The following is a 15,793-nucleotide window of genomic DNA, read 5'->3' as shown; positions in this document are numbered from 1 at the left end:
TTTTCCTAGTTCCCCCGCCCTGCAGCCAAACCACACACAACCATAAACCCACTCCCCTTCTAGAATGAGGAACAATCATTGAGTCGCCGAGGGGAAATCTATGGGAGGTGTTCCCTTCTTAGATCTTGCATGATCCAGAATCGCATGCCTCTTTGAATGGTCGCCCGTTCATCCTTACCTTGTTTACTTGGTGGGACGGCCGCGACCGCTACATTGTGATCCCAAACACCGCACATCCCGGGAAGCCCACTCATCCGGACCATCAACACATCCATCGTCATGATATCTGTATCAGGGAAATAGGAATGACAGGCTTCGACTGGCATGCCCTGAATGGAATCAAGTGGAATTAGCGTTGAGCCCCAAAATCGAGGGGAGGGTCCTGGCGCCCTTTGTCTACCCCTCCCGGTCGGCGATGATGTAGATGGCGTGCTTCCCACTTTCATCTCCAACAACACAAAAATACCTGCAAAAATCATCATTAGAATCATCATACTAATCAGATCTGATTAATTTAGAACTTTTCACCATGGGTCAAGAAAACGCCGTTTACCTCGCCAAGCTCGCTGAGCAGGCCGAGCGCTATGAAGGTTCGCCTCCCCATTTCCAACGTAAGAGAATGTGGTATTGACCGCGCCAAACAGAGATGGTTGAGAACATGAAGGACGTCGCCTCCGCCGATGTTGAGCTCACCGTTGAGGAGCGCAATCTCCTGTCTGTCGCCTACAAGAACGTCATTGGTGCCCGCCGTGCGTCCTGGAGAATCGTCACCTCGATCGAGCAGAAGGAGGAGTCCAAGGGCAATGAGTCCCAGGTTGCTTTGATCAAGGAGTACCGCCAGAAGATCGAGGCCGAGCTTGCCAAGATCTGTGATGACATCCTTGACGTCCTCGACAAACACCTTATCCCGTCCGCCGAGAGTGGCGAGTCTAAGGTCTTCTACCACAAGATGAAGGGTGACTACCACCGTTACCTTGCTGAGTTCGCCATTGGCGACCGCCGCAAGGGTGCTGCCGACCACTCCCTGGAGGCCTACAAGGCCGCCACTGAGATTGCCGGAACCGACCTTGCCCCTACCCACCCCATCCGTCTCGGCTTGGCCCTTAACTTCTCGGTCTTCTACTACGAAATCCTGAACTCCCCCGACCAGGCCTGCCACCTCGCCAAGCTGGCCTTCGATGATGCCATTGCCGGTTCGTTGCCTCGTTTCCATGAGCCATAAACCCTGTGACTAACTTAACCAACAGAGCTCGACACCCTGAGCGAGGAGAGCTACAAGGACTCCACTCTTATCATGCAGCTCCTCCGTGACAACCTCGTAAGTGAAACCCGAATTTCGCTATATGGAGTTACCCACTAACCATATTATAGACTCTCTGGACCTCTTCCGAGGCTGAGGGCTCTGCTGATGCCCCCGCCGAGAAGAAGGCTGAGGAGGCCCCCGCTGCCGAGGGTGAGAAGCCCGCCGAGTAAAGGGTGGAACTCTTAAAAAGATATTGATGATGGACTCGCGTCCTGGGACGGATGGGACGATTGAGAGAGTACTGTGACAGGTCTATCGGAGCAAGACCAAGTAGAACGTGAGGGGAGAAATCCGCAAGATGCGCTGATCTGAATCCTGGTGTTCTTCTGGTTCTCGGGCCTCACGGCTTGGAGATGAGGAAAACCGCAGATTTGATCCATGTGCAACTTGTGGGGAAATCCCTTCGAGTCTTCTACTTGTCTCTACACTCCCTGTTTTGGTCTGGTGTTGCTTTCCTGGAACCTTGTCCGCCTCCTCTTTTCGTTTCCTTCATTCTCCTTGTTATTTTGTCTACTTGCCTCTCCTATTTTATCCCCTCTGAAAGAGTCCCTTTTGCGCGCACTCTCCAAACACCCCACACATATACACACGGACAGAGAATTTTTTTAAATCAGCTCCTTATCAGGACCAATGAGGGCTTCGTACCGATCCCCCCGATCTGGCTTTTTTTTCTCTTCTTTTCTCCCTTCTCCTGGGTTTCTCATTCCCGTATTCTGTGCCGTGTGGCGTTTCATTCTCGCTAGATGTGTTAAAGATTTACTGAGGTAAATATACCTCTATTCCGTACTCGGAATACCCTGTATGGTCTTAGACTCATCAGTAGAACTATCCTGGCCCATTTCCTAGATTAAGATGGTGTTAGGACCTTGATTGCAAGGACTAGGTGTAGTCTGGTATATTCCTGGAGACATGCTCCCGTTTTGATACCTAGACTGCTATGTCTTATCTCAGGGTATCTAACTGGGAACGTATAAGGGACTTACATTAAATAATTATATCCTAATTAATACAATCGTTGGCCAGTCAAGCATTATCCATGATATGTACTACGTCATTTCTTTGTGAATACTACCCTACAAAAAGGGTCTACGTTCCATTCTGTACGCAGATGCATATCTCCATGCTTCCCCGGATAACAAAGAATATCCTTGTAAATAGAGACTTATTTTAGGGACCCACAGAAACTCTCAACCTTAGTCTGTATGACAGGCAGCAGGGATGTCTATGGGTAGGCAGAAACTGATGCCTAGGATGCATACGCAGTCCAATGGGGCTATAATCATCAACAATGAACACATGATAAACACATTTTGACTGGTATGTAAAAAGACTAGTCCACTGTACAATGAACAAAGAACGTGATCGACATAATTGAGGACTCGTAATCTTCCGTGACAAAAGTACGGTTGATAGTTCAATTGGAGACGTATCAAAATTGAGGATGGTCGGTCATACCAAGCCGATCAACCTCAAGTTTGGGTTTAATGAATTAATGGAAAAACTCATTGTAAGATATACATACACTAGTTCAATGAATGTCAAAGTAAGACGGTAGATGGCTATTAATAGTTAAATTCGATAGTGTATCAATAAGCTCCTTTAACCTTTCATTCTTGCGTTGTAAGATTGGCTGAAAATCTACATGTCAATACGGATCTACAAGGAATGAATCATTTGAACATTTTCCATATGAATAAACCACCCACCAGCTATGCAAGCTAGACAGAAGAGGGTATGGCGGAAAAATAAACCAGGGGGGACTTGGGGCACGTTCCTGGGTATGAAAAACAGAGCCGCAAAACAAAAATGCAAGTTAAGAGTCATTTCGGCAGTCCAGGTCAAAAAGATGTACAAGTGATCGTCTTTGACGATCAGATGAGAGAAGGTAAAAAGGCAAAGAGAAAAAACAAACAAACAAATGGACTGCTCCGAACAATGACCGATGATGCTTTCCAGTTTCCACCGTGGCCATGACCATGCATATGACGAAAACAATTTCCTATGCGGGCTCCGGTAAGAGTTCATTCAAAAAGAGTCTAGTCCCAGTCCCCGAAACGCCCGAGGTGCTATGCATCCGATGATAATAAAAGAAAAAATACAAGTAACATGTCCGCAAAGAACCGCCGTGGGAGTCAGAAAGGATGAAACGCCGGAAAGAAAATAAAAATGAAAATGTGGAAATGAAGCCCAGTGGTATCGTCAGGGCCAGGAGATCGTCCCACAAATTGACAGCCACATGAAATTGGCGGCACATCGAGAGCCGTTTGGACGATCCTAGATGAATCAAGGTTGCCAAGACCCAGTGGCGGGCCACTTGACGAGCCCCAAGTATGCGATGATGTCACTGGCAATCTAAGGCTCCCTTGGGTAAATAAGCAAACCCGGGGTGATGCTGATCGGTTCTGAATTAGCGGTCGATCCCTTTGCGAAGGAGAAGTGGAGACTGTGACGACAGGCGTGCGACGAAAGAAGTGTAAAGGTTGGCCACGTCGAACCGGTCGGGTGGCTGGGATGATGAAAGTGGTAAAAGTGGCGACAACCGTAGGCAAGGACATTCATCCTTTCGGGAAAGGATACACCGAGAGTCATCACGAGACTGGTATCTTTCCCATGGAGTCCCTTGTTCCCCTGCTCCTCCATGGATTTGCGGAAGTAAAACATGTCAATGGGTGTAACGTTGGACTCTTGATCGAAATGTGGCGTTGCAGACGGGAGAAGTGGGAGGAAAGTCGTAAATGGCGGAGAGAATCGATAAAAAAAAAAGTCGGTGTGGTGAACAAAGGGTTGCACATCCAACCCCTCAACGTGCGTAGAAATCCCGATTTCTCTGAGTTACTAGGTGGCAGCGACGGTCAATCTGCGACCCCTTCCTCACTCCTCCCACAAGGAGCTATTTCTGTGCTTTGCGTGCTTTCGTACTCCGAGTCATTTCACCCTTGGTCATATTCCGGGTAAGGCCGCCAATGTAATCTTGCAGGATCTTGTTGTCCTTCTCCAGCTTGTCATGATCCGACTTGACCGCGTCGATTCGTTCGGCAAGGGCTTGTAGTGATGATTGGAGAGCCTTGGCTTGTCTGTGAGGCTGGTTAGCATTTCCAAGATTTCCTTTATCTTCTTCTCTTTTCTCTTTCAACCACCGATACTAAGGGGTGTATCTGGATCAAAAGGGGGGAAAGAGACCACTCACTCTTGGAGAGTCTGTCGAGCCTCTTTGCCCAATCGCTCCAGATCAGCAGAATTCCGTCTAGGACTCATGGCACGGGCGTCGTCGGGAGGAAATTCCTCCTCTTCGATTTCAATTTCGGGATGATCACGGGGTACGAGTATCGATGCACTGGGTTTGCGGCTCGCCATTCGCGGACGTTCTGAGCGGCCGCGGCGTTCAGTCTCGGCGTCAGATATAGATGAAGATGAGGACAAAGATGACATGTGCATGCGGCCACCGTCGTTAGGTTGCGGCAAGGTATCCACGGGAGAGGCTTCAGTCATCTCTGTATCAGAGGCCATATGGGTGGTTGTTTGCAACGGACGCAAAAAATATGGGATTTAGCGAGTCCAGCGTGGCGGCTGTTCGGGTTCCTGTTTCTTTGTATTTTTCAAGGGGGAATTTTTTTTCAAGGTCGTCGATTTGTCGATTCCTTTTCGTGGCGGGTCGGGAAAACGAATCTTCGATTTCGAACGACCACGGTCTACCCCTAGCGATGTACCCCAGACGAGAAATCTGTGTTACGCTTGAGGTAGCTACCGGGGTCGAGTGGGAGAATGGGTTGAGGTTGATGGGGTGTGAAAATCGGGGAGACTACGAGAATGGGCGTGTTGAGGGGATTTTCGGTGTCGTGATGGATCCGTGTCAAAAGGTCGAAAGGTAGTTGCAGTTGAAGACGAAGTCGAAGTCGAAAGGGAGGAAGAGAAGTAAAGCAAAAGCAAAAGGGACGAGCTTCGGGAAGGTACACCAGATGGATGGGATTTCCGTCGTACGAGAGCGGTGGACGGTACGGACTATCTTAGCACCTTTTCAGTAGGTGGAGGGCCAAGTCCCTTGGTTGGATGCGACTGATCGTCCCCCCTTCTTCTGTTTTTTTTTTTTCTTTTTTTTTCCTTTACTCAATTTTACAGTACAGTAAATTCAGTAATTCACTTGAGTACTCACATGAGAATAACTAGATTGTGGGGGATGAGCATCGTTAGATATGTGTCATGATGTGCAACTCCGTATTATAGGGGAAGTGAATATCAATGTATTCCGGTGAAGGAATGAAAAAGAACCTGATTTTTGCTCCGGTTTAGGGCCCTTTACTTTTACCCTTTACTTTTACCCTTTTTTTTTTTTTCCCCCTTTAACCCTTACACCGCTTCCCTCTCCGGGGGTCCACTAAGGTTCCCTCTGACTGGGATAGGGCACGGATCCACTTTAGTCACACCGCCACCAATCATAGGGCAGAACGGGCAGAAAGTGTGTACGGGTATTGTTACCGAACTCTGATGAACACGTATTCCCCCTTAACAGCAATCGACGCAAAAGTACCTATATCTATAGGATACCGACTTCTCCGAAAACGGCATTGAACACGTGAAATTTGCATGAGAGAATCCTGGTCAGATCCCGTCAAGGATTAAACCCCATCAATGCAATGTCACCGGAATAAATTACTATGGGAAAAACGAATCTTTCAGGGGATGTACTGTCGATCGAGCCTCAACAAGCGGACCATGACGCCATATGACTGGTGCCCGTACCATACTGTACATCAAAACCAAGGTTTTTTTTTTTTTACTTCCGGTATGGTGGCAAACGGAAATCTCCTCCCTAAAAAGCCTCAAAGAATGTGATGTACAGATCTGTAAGATATCAGTTTGGGATTTGTGTACAGTCCTTCAATTTCCTGAGAACGACAGCCGATCTTACTGTACGACCGAGCCAAGACTTTCAAAACCTCTTGCCGCTCGGTTAGCCTTAGCCTAAACAACCAAACTATCATCTTCCGTGTGACATGTTACAAATGCTTTTTGCCAAAGTTCCCGAGATCAATATCATCGCATTGATTTCGTATACTATAGTAACGCAGTCATGGGGACTAATGCGTGCCCGGTAAACGCTTGGAGCCGATCCATTCCCATGGATTCCCTCTAATTTGATGGATTGCTAGCCGATTAAAAGGAGGTGAAACCAAGCAGGGTCACCACCGCCGATCCTGATGGTCAAATCATTCTCCACCCGAAGTTTCCAGAGAAAATCCTAATTCTCCACCTGTACATATTGCTTCGTTGGCCTTGGCAGGAACAGTCAAACCTCGGGGTTCTCCCGGAGTCACGAAAATACAGCCACCATGACCACCGACGAGAATACAGAGAATACAACTTCGGTTGAGTTCCTTGGGTCTCTTCGCCCTCTTAGCCCTGTTGAATCGGGATTGGAACAGGTACCGGACCCGAGAGTTCACCCATGGATCCCCCGTCCCGGCAGTGGCTTGGATTGGGAGAACGGTGGCTGCAGGCGAAAACCTCGAATCATAAATGCCGGCGCCACTCCATCAGCTGCACTTGGTCCGGGGCACAGCACGAGGTAATTGACATATGATCCATTTTAGAAAAAGATTGAATGTCCATGCATTGATTCAGTAACAGTTTTCTTAGTACGTATACTACTCCGTACCTATGATCCCAAGCTTAAAGTGGAACCAAAAAGAAGACCGGAAAATTGCTACACACTCCGTACTTTTTGTACGTATTTTCATTATACTTCAACAATACCTTGTACACTACAAAGGTGTACAGAGGGTACCCCTCCTTGACCAGTAGCTATCGTTCCTGAATCCCCGCCGTGAAGGGAGGGGGGGGAGGTGGGAAGAAACGCTCAGGCCTGTCGTCTGTGCGATGGTTCCACCATAATACACCAAACGTACTCTATGCGTCTTAAGCTGGGGGCAAGTGAGACACAAAACACTGCTTATTCTTGAAACCACGTAACCCCTAGAGAGAGCGGAGTGTACAACCGATAGCTTCCGTATTCTGGTACCGAACCCACGTCAAACTCCAAAAATCAATCATAAATCACTATAATATTCAAACCTACATATGTACCTGCACTCCGTACTAGGTATTCCACCCTGCCGATCTGCTCATCTTGCAACTTTTTTCCCGTCCCTTCCCCCCCACCACCAGTACGAACGTCAATTACGGAGGGGGCGTCAGGTAAGGCTAAGCACGCTAATCTCCACCCCTCCCAAGCTGCGGATTGCGCGCGTTCTTTAGGTTAGTGTGAGTGGGTTAGGACGTGGCTAACGATTTTTGGCTCCATTTCACTGGCCACGTTCACCCTTTGCCGCGGGATATTTCCTTCTGCAGGAGGGCCAATCAGCTAATCTTTATTTCTTTTTTTTCCTGGATCTTGATACCCAAGATACGCCACGAATTACACTTACGGCTAACGCAAAGCACGAGATTGGGGAACAGTATGATGTGGCAGTTCGTGATAATGAGATTTAAAATCGCTTGGCATAATATTCAATTAATTGATTCTCTTCAATAATCCCAGTCCATATGGCAATATCCGTGCTGGTGGGATTGTAGTCACGAGGGTATGGGGCTGTGCTGCCTGACAGTGGGTCGAACCATGCCGTTATTCATTTTAGTTCTCAGTTATCGTGCCCCTTAGCTAAAATTCGTGCATAGTATCTACTTGGTCTACAGTACGGTGTTCCTGACTATTGCGGCCCATGTCCGCTGGCATGCCCGGTTCAAGGTTCTCCTTGCGCGAGGCTGAGGAATCTATGTCATGGGTTAAGTGACTCCATCTGTACGCTTATCCCCATCTAGTACTTGGTAATCCTATAAGCTTACACTCATAATCGTATTCCAGATAAGCATACCATCACCATCTGACATAAACCCAAATTGAAAGTAACCATACGGATCTTGGAATTATACGAATCCATCCCCTACGAGGCTCCGTAACACAAAAAAACACTCAAGATCACTGTCCCACCGCAGATCCTCACGATCTCACAATCCTGTTTTTAGATCCGGATACTTGTTTTTATTTTTATAGCTTCTGTGGAGTATCTTCGGGATGTGGGAGCTTGGCTCCGCTGGTCGATCCAGGTTAGATTGAAGACTAGTGATGAACCGTGCACGAAATGGTTACGAGGTGCATGGCGGGGTCTTCGGAGTTAATTAATGGTCTTATAGATGGGGGCGTGGAGTTCGCAGGTAGAAAATGAGGCTTGAATAATGACTAGGATTAGGAGATGTGGTACAGTGCCGAAGTGAAACATGTGTTGAGGCGACAAGTGCGACATGTCTATCGCTTACGAGTGGTACGACTAACGGAGTAGAGATTGCCTATTTGGATGATTTAGCCGCTGTGGATCTACTGTCTTTGTACGTAGCACAATCCGTGGGTGCTATGTCATAGTCCGGGGGTATAGCTCGGAGTAACCATTTCAGTATCCACAAGGATGTATTATACGATAAACCGATAATGATGAGTAATGAAATGTATAGGTCACGCGCAAATCATGAGAGGGCATCGCTAGTTTGCCACTGGAACAAAGCCCGCAACACGGCAACACCGCCAGACTGTGTCTCAACCGTACGGCCACGACCGCGATCATTGAAGTCCCGTGGTACACCCGAAGCCTCGGCATCCACCCTGTTGAGGTAGTCCACTGCGCCCTCTGGGAGAGTACTGCTACCCGCCATTCCGTCGGCTAGGATAGATGAGAATGGCAGACCCCACCACATACCAAACTTGCCCTCGTCATCTCGAGTCATCAGTGCCGCACGGGCATTATGCTCGATCCATGCTCCGTAGGAACGGCATCGGTTCAAATGACGAGTGAAGATCTGCTCCCAGTTCTCATCTTCTATAGGCCGGCGCGTGTCACCCGCCAGGAACCGTTCTTCCTGTGGTCGTAGTGGGCGGCAGAATTCCGTTAGATGGTGGAAGAATATTCCCTTGAAGGTCTGCCCGTCCTGCGAGCAGGTGGCGTGTGAGTCGCACGCGTCTTCGAGGACACCACCACGCCCGAGTCCAGCCCACTTCGTTGATGTAGTCTTCGGCCAACCTGTAGCTTGAAGGACTTTGTGAATAATTTCGTGGCCATCGCGTAGGTAATCCTGTGAGCCCGTGGCGAGCCAGAGACCTCTGAGCCCACTGAGAACAACGCCCTGGTTGTATGTGAAGACCATTGTGTTGAGCACGTCGCATTTTCGTGTGCCTGGGTCCGAGGAGCTGCGCCAGCCTCTGATGTGGTAGCCGTCGGCGTAGAGGCCGTAGGTACCGGTCATGTTGGACTCCTTTAGCCATGTATACCCGTCGACTGCTGCTTTCAGGAATATGGGGTTATGCGGGGAGACCGGGTCTTGGGTGGTTATGAACGGGGCGTCGATGGGGTCGCCGGGGAAGTATAGATACATTGCAATACTTGCAGAGATATACAGCTCATTTGTGATAGCGTTTTTGTATGGCGTGAGGGAAGGATTCCAGATCATTCCACCATCGCAAAGAGTCTTGTCCCATCCTACAGAGGCCAGCTCGTAGAAGATGCGGGCTCGGTGTGCAGCCGAGTCGCGAAATTGAGTGCCATACCACGTAGAGCCAGATGATGCATTTGATGAGTTCGATGCGTTGGAAGGAGCATAGTGGAAATCGGTATGTAGGTCTTGGAATTTAATATTCTCCAGCCAATCCAGTACCACCCAGAGCATATCATCGTAGGCTTGATTCCGTAAACCAAAGGCATTCTCACCGAAGTAGAAGGTATTCAGATGGCTAAAGAATTGATTGACGGTATTCTCGAGCGCGAGAAAAGAGTAGTCGCGTGCTTGCTCTGCATCAACACCCGGGCCGTAAGAGGAAGTAAAGGAAGACAATGCCGCGCCAACATGCGTCCCAAGAACAGCAGCAGTCCAGTCAATACTACTAGGCCAAGTACCAAGCCACAAGCAGAAGTATTTATCCTGCATGACATTCAATGCGTCAAGCAGATTTTGTAATGTCTGAGCAGGAGCTTCCCCGCTCCACGAGATAACCGTCGCATCGTTTTCTCCGAGATCGGTCCCGCCCAATACATCTTCAAAGTACTCGAATGATCCTTGCTCTGCAGGCAAGGACTCCCCGAGGGGCCTTTGAGGTTGAGTTGCAAGCGCATTGGTCACAGACCACAGGGAAAGCAGGTATATCGCAAGGATAGAAAGAAATCGTGGCAGCCCGGCAGGGTTTTGGGAAGGGGGCCACGGAGTCATCCTGCCTGGTTGACGGGGAGAAGTGCGTTCCACAAAATACAGAGTACAGCCTCCTCTATAATGATATCAAAAAAGGCACCAGGTCACCCGCATCCAACAACCAGGACACCGTCAGCCTTCAATGCGGGGAAATGGGGAGAAAAGGGTTTGGCCCCAACGATGGCCGGGCTTAGTCACCCATGACCCACTTGCGTTCTGCATCTATAGCAGCTACGTAAAATATAGAGAATCGCTGGAATGCAGAGACGCTTAGGGCACGGAAATGCATACTGGGCTGCATCACGAGAAGCCCTGCATTGGTGTTCGTGTGCCACATGGTCGTGTGATGGTCGAAAGAGAGGGCTAGAGACGCCGAGCCGCAACGCTCGGACTGCGCGCTGTGGGGGAGGTCATCGTAGGTAGGAATTGACTCCTCACAATAAAAAACATGAATCTTCTTAGGATACATTGCATACAAGCAGGATCAACAAAAATTGAGACGCTCTTATCTATCATACGCCGATGTGACCCTGAATCTATTAGCGGGATGCCAGGAGTTGTCAAAGCTAGGACAGCGCGGCAGTTTAGCGAGTGAAAGATAACGTTTTCAAGTCTGGTTGAATCGGTTCTTTAATTGCGGAAAATAGTTGCGGCAAATGAGCTTCAAGACCCTTTTTACATCTCGATTATTGATCATTGCTATCTCGAAACATACTCTCCAATGGACAGCAATGCGCATAGTCTTGTAGACCCAAAATATGTATTGGCATTCTTCACCTCTGAGCCCAAGTCAGCATGGGAAATCAACTAGCCCAAGGCAAAATCGTCATACCTTCCGAGGTAATTTAATGAGGCGCCGACACATACCTCTCCATGGGTGTGCTTAGTCTCATAATTAACATCATGAAAATATACCAGAGCATCCAAGGAGAGAGAGTAGGCCGGCGAAGCAGGGACACCGATTGTTCGTCATCCATCAAGAGCGTCGTGGGGGGTATGCGGGGTCAAAGGGCGAGAAAGAAGCGCTGGAGAGAAAAACGACGAGACAGGGTAACCCAGGTATCAATAGAACGGAGACAAGTAGTCTCTCGTGAATAAATCATCTTTCATGAGTGATCAAGGCTTAGTTGATATCAGCTTCCGGGCTGCGACTTCGGCGGATCGGGCTGGGGCTACGGCTACGACCACGGCCACCACGAGCTCCCTTGCCCTGTCCCTTGGCTCCTCCCTTGCCACCCGGGGGTGGGCGAACGAATGCGTAGTCGACTTGAATGGTCTGATCGAGGAGCTTGGTATTGTTGAGGTTCTTGATAGCCTCAGTGGCTTCCGGGAGAGTCGAATATTCGATCAATGCGTATCCCTGTGAATCTATCAGCATACATATAGCTTCCTTGAGTACCGCTGCGATTCCCGCGATTTTTCGGCCTATCAAGGTCGGGGGAACTGATCGTCGCAGCGACAAGGGGAAGATTTAGCACTGTCATGACGTACCTTGACATAACCTGTCCGTCGGTCAAGGTTCAAGTTGAAGTTCTTGATCTCGCCATGCTCGGCAAAAAGCTCGGTAATATCCTCTTCTGAAGCTTCCTCGTGGATGTTGGACACAATGACAATCCATCCCTCGATACTGCGCACGGCCACGGCGCCGGACTGTGTGTGAGGCTCGAAACCACGGTTCTGCTCCTGCTCCGGCTCCTGCTGCTCGGGCACCTCCTCCTGGGCAACAGGAGGGTCCACTTCCATTTCGGTCGACATTGTGAGGGATTGAGATGACGCGATGAGAGGAGAAGGAGTGGTGTGGTGGATCAATGAGATAATGTGAACGCGGAAGGGGAAAAGCTCTGGCTGAGTTGCACTCCATTTTGGGTTTAGCGCCTCCCGCATTACTCCAGGGTTATCTACACTTACATTGTACAACACCTAAAATGTAGACACTGCACTACGCTATAGTTCCAAATAAATCAAGTGTATGCAGACTAATAAAGAGCTCTGGGTCTTGAATATTAGCTTAAGCACAAGGTGGTGATATCACCATTGGCCCTTATTAAACTCAGGTTGGGATCGGATGGGGTCGAAGCCATGTTTATACGTATGCAGACGCTGAGGCTAAAGTGAGGAAGCCTCGTGTGACTAAGGCTGAGGCTAATATGAAGATTGCCGAGCTGTCGGTGTATATGGGAAATGATGCTAACTTTAAGGCTAGAGAGTTTGCAGATCTTGGGAGGACTGTTTAGCATAATTAACATGCTTTGAATTCGGGGGAATTAAGGGTCTAGGGGCTCTGTTTAGGGTAATTTGTGTATGCTGAAGAAAAATAGGATGGATCGAGTAGGCTGCATTGCTGGGACTGATAATTCTCAAAGGTACTCAGGGAAACATTGTGGTAGATGGCGACTGTCTTTGACCTGGTGTTATGGCATATACTACGTACCTAAGGCTGAGACGATAATAGATTTGGATGAAACACGTTCCGAACAGAATGACGACCAGATTTTTAAAATTGTATGATGTTCTAATTTTTTTTTTTTTAATTTTTTGGCATTAGAAACTGCAGAGTGGAGATTTATCCCCATTTGTGTCAAAAAAAATCCCGATGAGATGGGTAAGAGGAAAGTGTGAACGGAGGAAAGCAGCGCAATTCGTTAAAAATACAGAATGTCGAGGGAATAAATTGGGAAGAAAATCGATTGGGTTGGAAAATTGTTTATTTTCGGTTGTTGTTGCGCATGCCCAGGATCTGGACCATACGGACAAAGATGTTGATGAAGTCCAGCTCCAGGCTGACACTCTCGTTGACAACATCACGCTTGATAAGACCACGCTGAGCCAAGCGGGCGTGGTGCAGGACCTTCTGGACGTCGTAGAGGGTGAAGCCACCGAAGACAGCCAATCCACCGTACAGCCAGATGCGCTCGGACCACATCAGGCTGCGGGCAGCAGTGGCGGGGAGAACCATGGGGGCGAGGCCAGAGATAGCAACGAGGACAACACCAGCAAGGAGTGGGCCACCGAGGTAGAGGTACTTCTCCTGCTTGGCGGTGGCACCGACAAAAGCAATTGAGCCCATCAGACCAACGGTGTAGATACCCGCACGAGCGAGCAAAGCAGGGTTATAGAACATCAGCGGGGAGAGAAGCGCAGCCTGGGTAAGGTTGAACAGGGTCCAGCAGCCGTACTTCATGACGTAGCTGATGATGAAATTAGTACGAAATTTGAAAATAGAGGCAAAATCCTCTCGGGCAAAGTGGGATGCGATACTTACTTATCCGGGGAAGTGTAGAAAGTGCCGTACATAGAACCAATGCTGCCAACCAGACCAACACCGAGGACAGCCCATGGGTTCATGGCCATGAGACGGTAGGACCAACCAGTAGTGTGCAGAGCGCGGGCAGCAATAGCGATAATTCCAAGACCAAGACCAGTGTGCATAAAAGTTTCATTCAAGAAGCTCCGTTCGTAATCGGGCATACCGCCATCCTCACGGGTTTCACGGTTGAAGATGAAGTTGGTAGCCACCACGGTACCACCGACAATGGCAGCGCCATACATCAGCTTCTGACCCATGCTGCCGCCCTGGGTGTTATAAGTCTGCTGCATGTAGGTGCGACGGAAGGCATTCTGGAAGGTCTGGCGGGACTTGTTGAAGACGGAGGAAGCACCGGGTTGAGGCTTGGTTGCCTGGGTGGGCTTTAATGGAGAGTTGTGAATGAAGCGCGCAGTGTTGGAAAGCTTGGGAGCTTGTCGAAGTGCCGATGAGACGGCGAACGGGCGCCGAAGAAAGAACGCCATGACGATGATGTCGATGATGAGACGGGATAGTTTGGGGGGAAGATCTCCAAATATATCCGGCGGGTGATATCAGTCTGATTACTCACGTTCCGGAAACCGGTAACTCTTAAGTCCGAAAGTTCCAGAATTATCACGTGCCAGGTGGGATGAGCTCTCATTTTCATAATCTGCCCCGCTAAGATAGGATATGTTACTTGTCTGAAATTATGACCATGGCGCTAGAGACGATCAATCTTCCTCACTTGCCTGCCGAGCTCCCGGTTTTTGTGGCACTTTACCGCAATGTGGAGAATGCAGAATTCTTGCGCCAGCAGCTGCTTGCTGGTAACACCGAATTTGAATATGCCTTGATTGATGCAAGCATGGTGTGTAAAATGCATACAGAATAAAGGTTCATGGAATTGAAGGACTCATGGTCTTCTACAGGTTCTATCACGAACACATGCTATCACAGCTATCTTCCGAGCAGTCAATGACTATTTGAACAACCGCCTCAAGTCCCGCAATGTACACTCGGAGATTGTCTTCTCCTTCCTTGCGGCCAACAATGTGAGCAGTATCTTGAACCGCTGCAATGCATCCGCATAGAACTGGAGCTAACTTACCCAGATCGCTGACTCATTCCGCAAATTTGGCATTGCCGACTCCACCAAGGACTTGTTGGTGGTGAAAGTCCCCGTGTCCCCGGAGATAACGCATGACTCCATTGCCACACACCTGGAAGCTTCCATCAAAGGGAATTCCGTAACCTTTGACGACCAAATTCTTTCTGAGATCTCGGATATTGCCAAGATCAAGAAGGCGTACAAGCTCGGAGCTTTGCCTACTCCTGGGCCGAAGCAGGCTAGCGGTACACCCGATGACGCTAAACGACGACTTGAGCTGTCAATTTTGGGTGCAATTGCTCTACGTGGATCATGAAGGACTTCTTCGTTAATGATACTTCTCCATCCTTTGCCGAGAAACCTCGCCGGCGCTCACAACTGGCTCTTCGGGGATAGGCTAGCCTTATCCGGGGACGGTTGATGATGCGAAGGCACACATTACTAGCTTTGTACGCAAAGCAAGAAAGAAGAGCGTTTATCATACGATAGACAGATATGATGCTCATTCTACACAATGGTGCTCCCTGCTCTTCAAAGCATAGACCATTGACTTTAGGCTGGTCTTGTGTTCCTCCGATTTGCCCAGCAAAATACGACCAAGGGGGGTTCGCGCATCCCTTAATTGAAGCGAATTATAAGGGTGAATACATAAGCTCGATGCTCGTATTTTGCTGAAATCAAGCCATTGTACTCACCTGTTTAGTTAGCTGTCTAGTGAAATGATTGATGAAGTTTATGAAATATATATTTCTGTCACCTTTGGACCCCAAGTGTTCCAAATATTCAGGCGTTCCCATGACGAGCCCCAAAAGGATTGATATTGCGACATCTGTAGGAGAAAACTGGTCATAGCAAAGATTGGGAATTCGGG

The 15,793-nt window shown here is 48.8% G+C and overlaps 7 protein-coding genes across 7 annotated transcripts; 3 read left to right on the top strand and 4 right to left on the bottom strand.

The window, feature by feature from the left end:
- Window positions 1-505: 505 nt before the first annotated feature.
- artA (14-3-3 adaptor artA) lies at window positions 506-1,579 on the top strand (the record flags this gene model as incomplete). The annotated part of the gene is made up of 4 exons (XM_057110910.1): window positions 506-590; window positions 645-1,193; window positions 1,248-1,318; window positions 1,372-1,579. 4 exons carry the CDS (start codon window positions 506-508, stop codon window positions 1,471-1,473), a joined length of 807 nt encoding a protein of 268 aa, XP_056978136.1. The 3' UTR covers window positions 1,474-1,579.
- Window positions 1,580-4,193: 2,614 nt separating this feature from the next.
- On the bottom strand, window positions 4,194-4,810 carry N7484_000488 (short coiled-coil protein; the record flags this gene model as incomplete). Its single annotated transcript, XM_057110909.1, has 2 exons — window positions 4,194-4,377; window positions 4,491-4,810. 2 exons carry the CDS (start codon window positions 4,808-4,810, stop codon window positions 4,194-4,196), a joined length of 504 nt encoding a protein of 167 aa, XP_056978135.1.
- A 1,820-nt stretch (window positions 4,811-6,630) lies between these two features.
- On the top strand, window positions 6,631-6,870 carry N7484_000487 (uncharacterized protein; the record flags this gene model as incomplete). The annotated part of the gene is made up of 1 exon (XM_057110908.1): window positions 6,631-6,870. The coding sequence occupies one exon, from the start codon at window positions 6,631-6,633 to the stop codon at window positions 6,868-6,870; it is 240 nt and encodes a 79-aa protein (XP_056978134.1).
- Window positions 6,871-8,818: 1,948 nt separating this feature from the next.
- Window positions 8,819-10,549, bottom strand: N7484_000486 (putative glycosyl hydrolase; the record flags this gene model as incomplete). The annotated part of the gene is made up of 1 exon (XM_057110907.1): window positions 8,819-10,549. The coding sequence occupies one exon, from the start codon at window positions 10,547-10,549 to the stop codon at window positions 8,819-8,821; it is 1,731 nt and encodes a 576-aa protein (XP_056978133.1).
- Window positions 10,550-11,651: 1,102 nt separating this feature from the next.
- On the bottom strand, window positions 11,652-12,283 carry N7484_000485 (RBM8 family RNA-binding protein; the record flags this gene model as incomplete). The annotated part of the gene is made up of 2 exons (XM_057110906.1): window positions 11,652-11,888; window positions 12,020-12,283. The coding sequence occupies 2 exons, from the start codon at window positions 12,281-12,283 to the stop codon at window positions 11,652-11,654; spliced, it is 501 nt and encodes a 166-aa protein (XP_056978132.1).
- A 949-nt stretch (window positions 12,284-13,232) lies between these two features.
- On the bottom strand, window positions 13,233-14,317 carry N7484_000484 (Bax Inhibitor family protein; the record flags this gene model as incomplete). Its single annotated transcript, XM_057110905.1, has 2 exons — window positions 13,233-13,716; window positions 13,791-14,317. The coding sequence occupies 2 exons, from the start codon at window positions 14,315-14,317 to the stop codon at window positions 13,233-13,235; spliced, it is 1,011 nt and encodes a 336-aa protein (XP_056978131.1).
- Window positions 14,318-14,523: 206 nt separating this feature from the next.
- Window positions 14,524-15,238, top strand: N7484_000483 (EKC/KEOPS complex subunit CGI121/TPRKB; the record flags this gene model as incomplete). The annotated part of the gene is made up of 3 exons (XM_057110904.1): window positions 14,524-14,682; window positions 14,744-14,866; window positions 14,927-15,238. The coding sequence occupies 3 exons, from the start codon at window positions 14,524-14,526 to the stop codon at window positions 15,236-15,238; spliced, it is 594 nt and encodes a 197-aa protein (XP_056978130.1).
- Window positions 15,239-15,793: the final 555 nt, after the last annotated feature.

Source organism: Penicillium longicatenatum (genome assembly GCF_028827895.1).
Source record: "Penicillium longicatenatum strain IBT 33135 chromosome Unknown contig_11_segment0_segment0, whole genome shotgun sequence".
Taxonomy (NCBI): domain Eukaryota; kingdom Fungi; phylum Ascomycota; class Eurotiomycetes; order Eurotiales; family Aspergillaceae; genus Penicillium; species Penicillium longicatenatum.
Note: the sequence above shows the minus strand (reverse complement) of the source record. Positions and strands in the feature narration are given on the sequence as shown.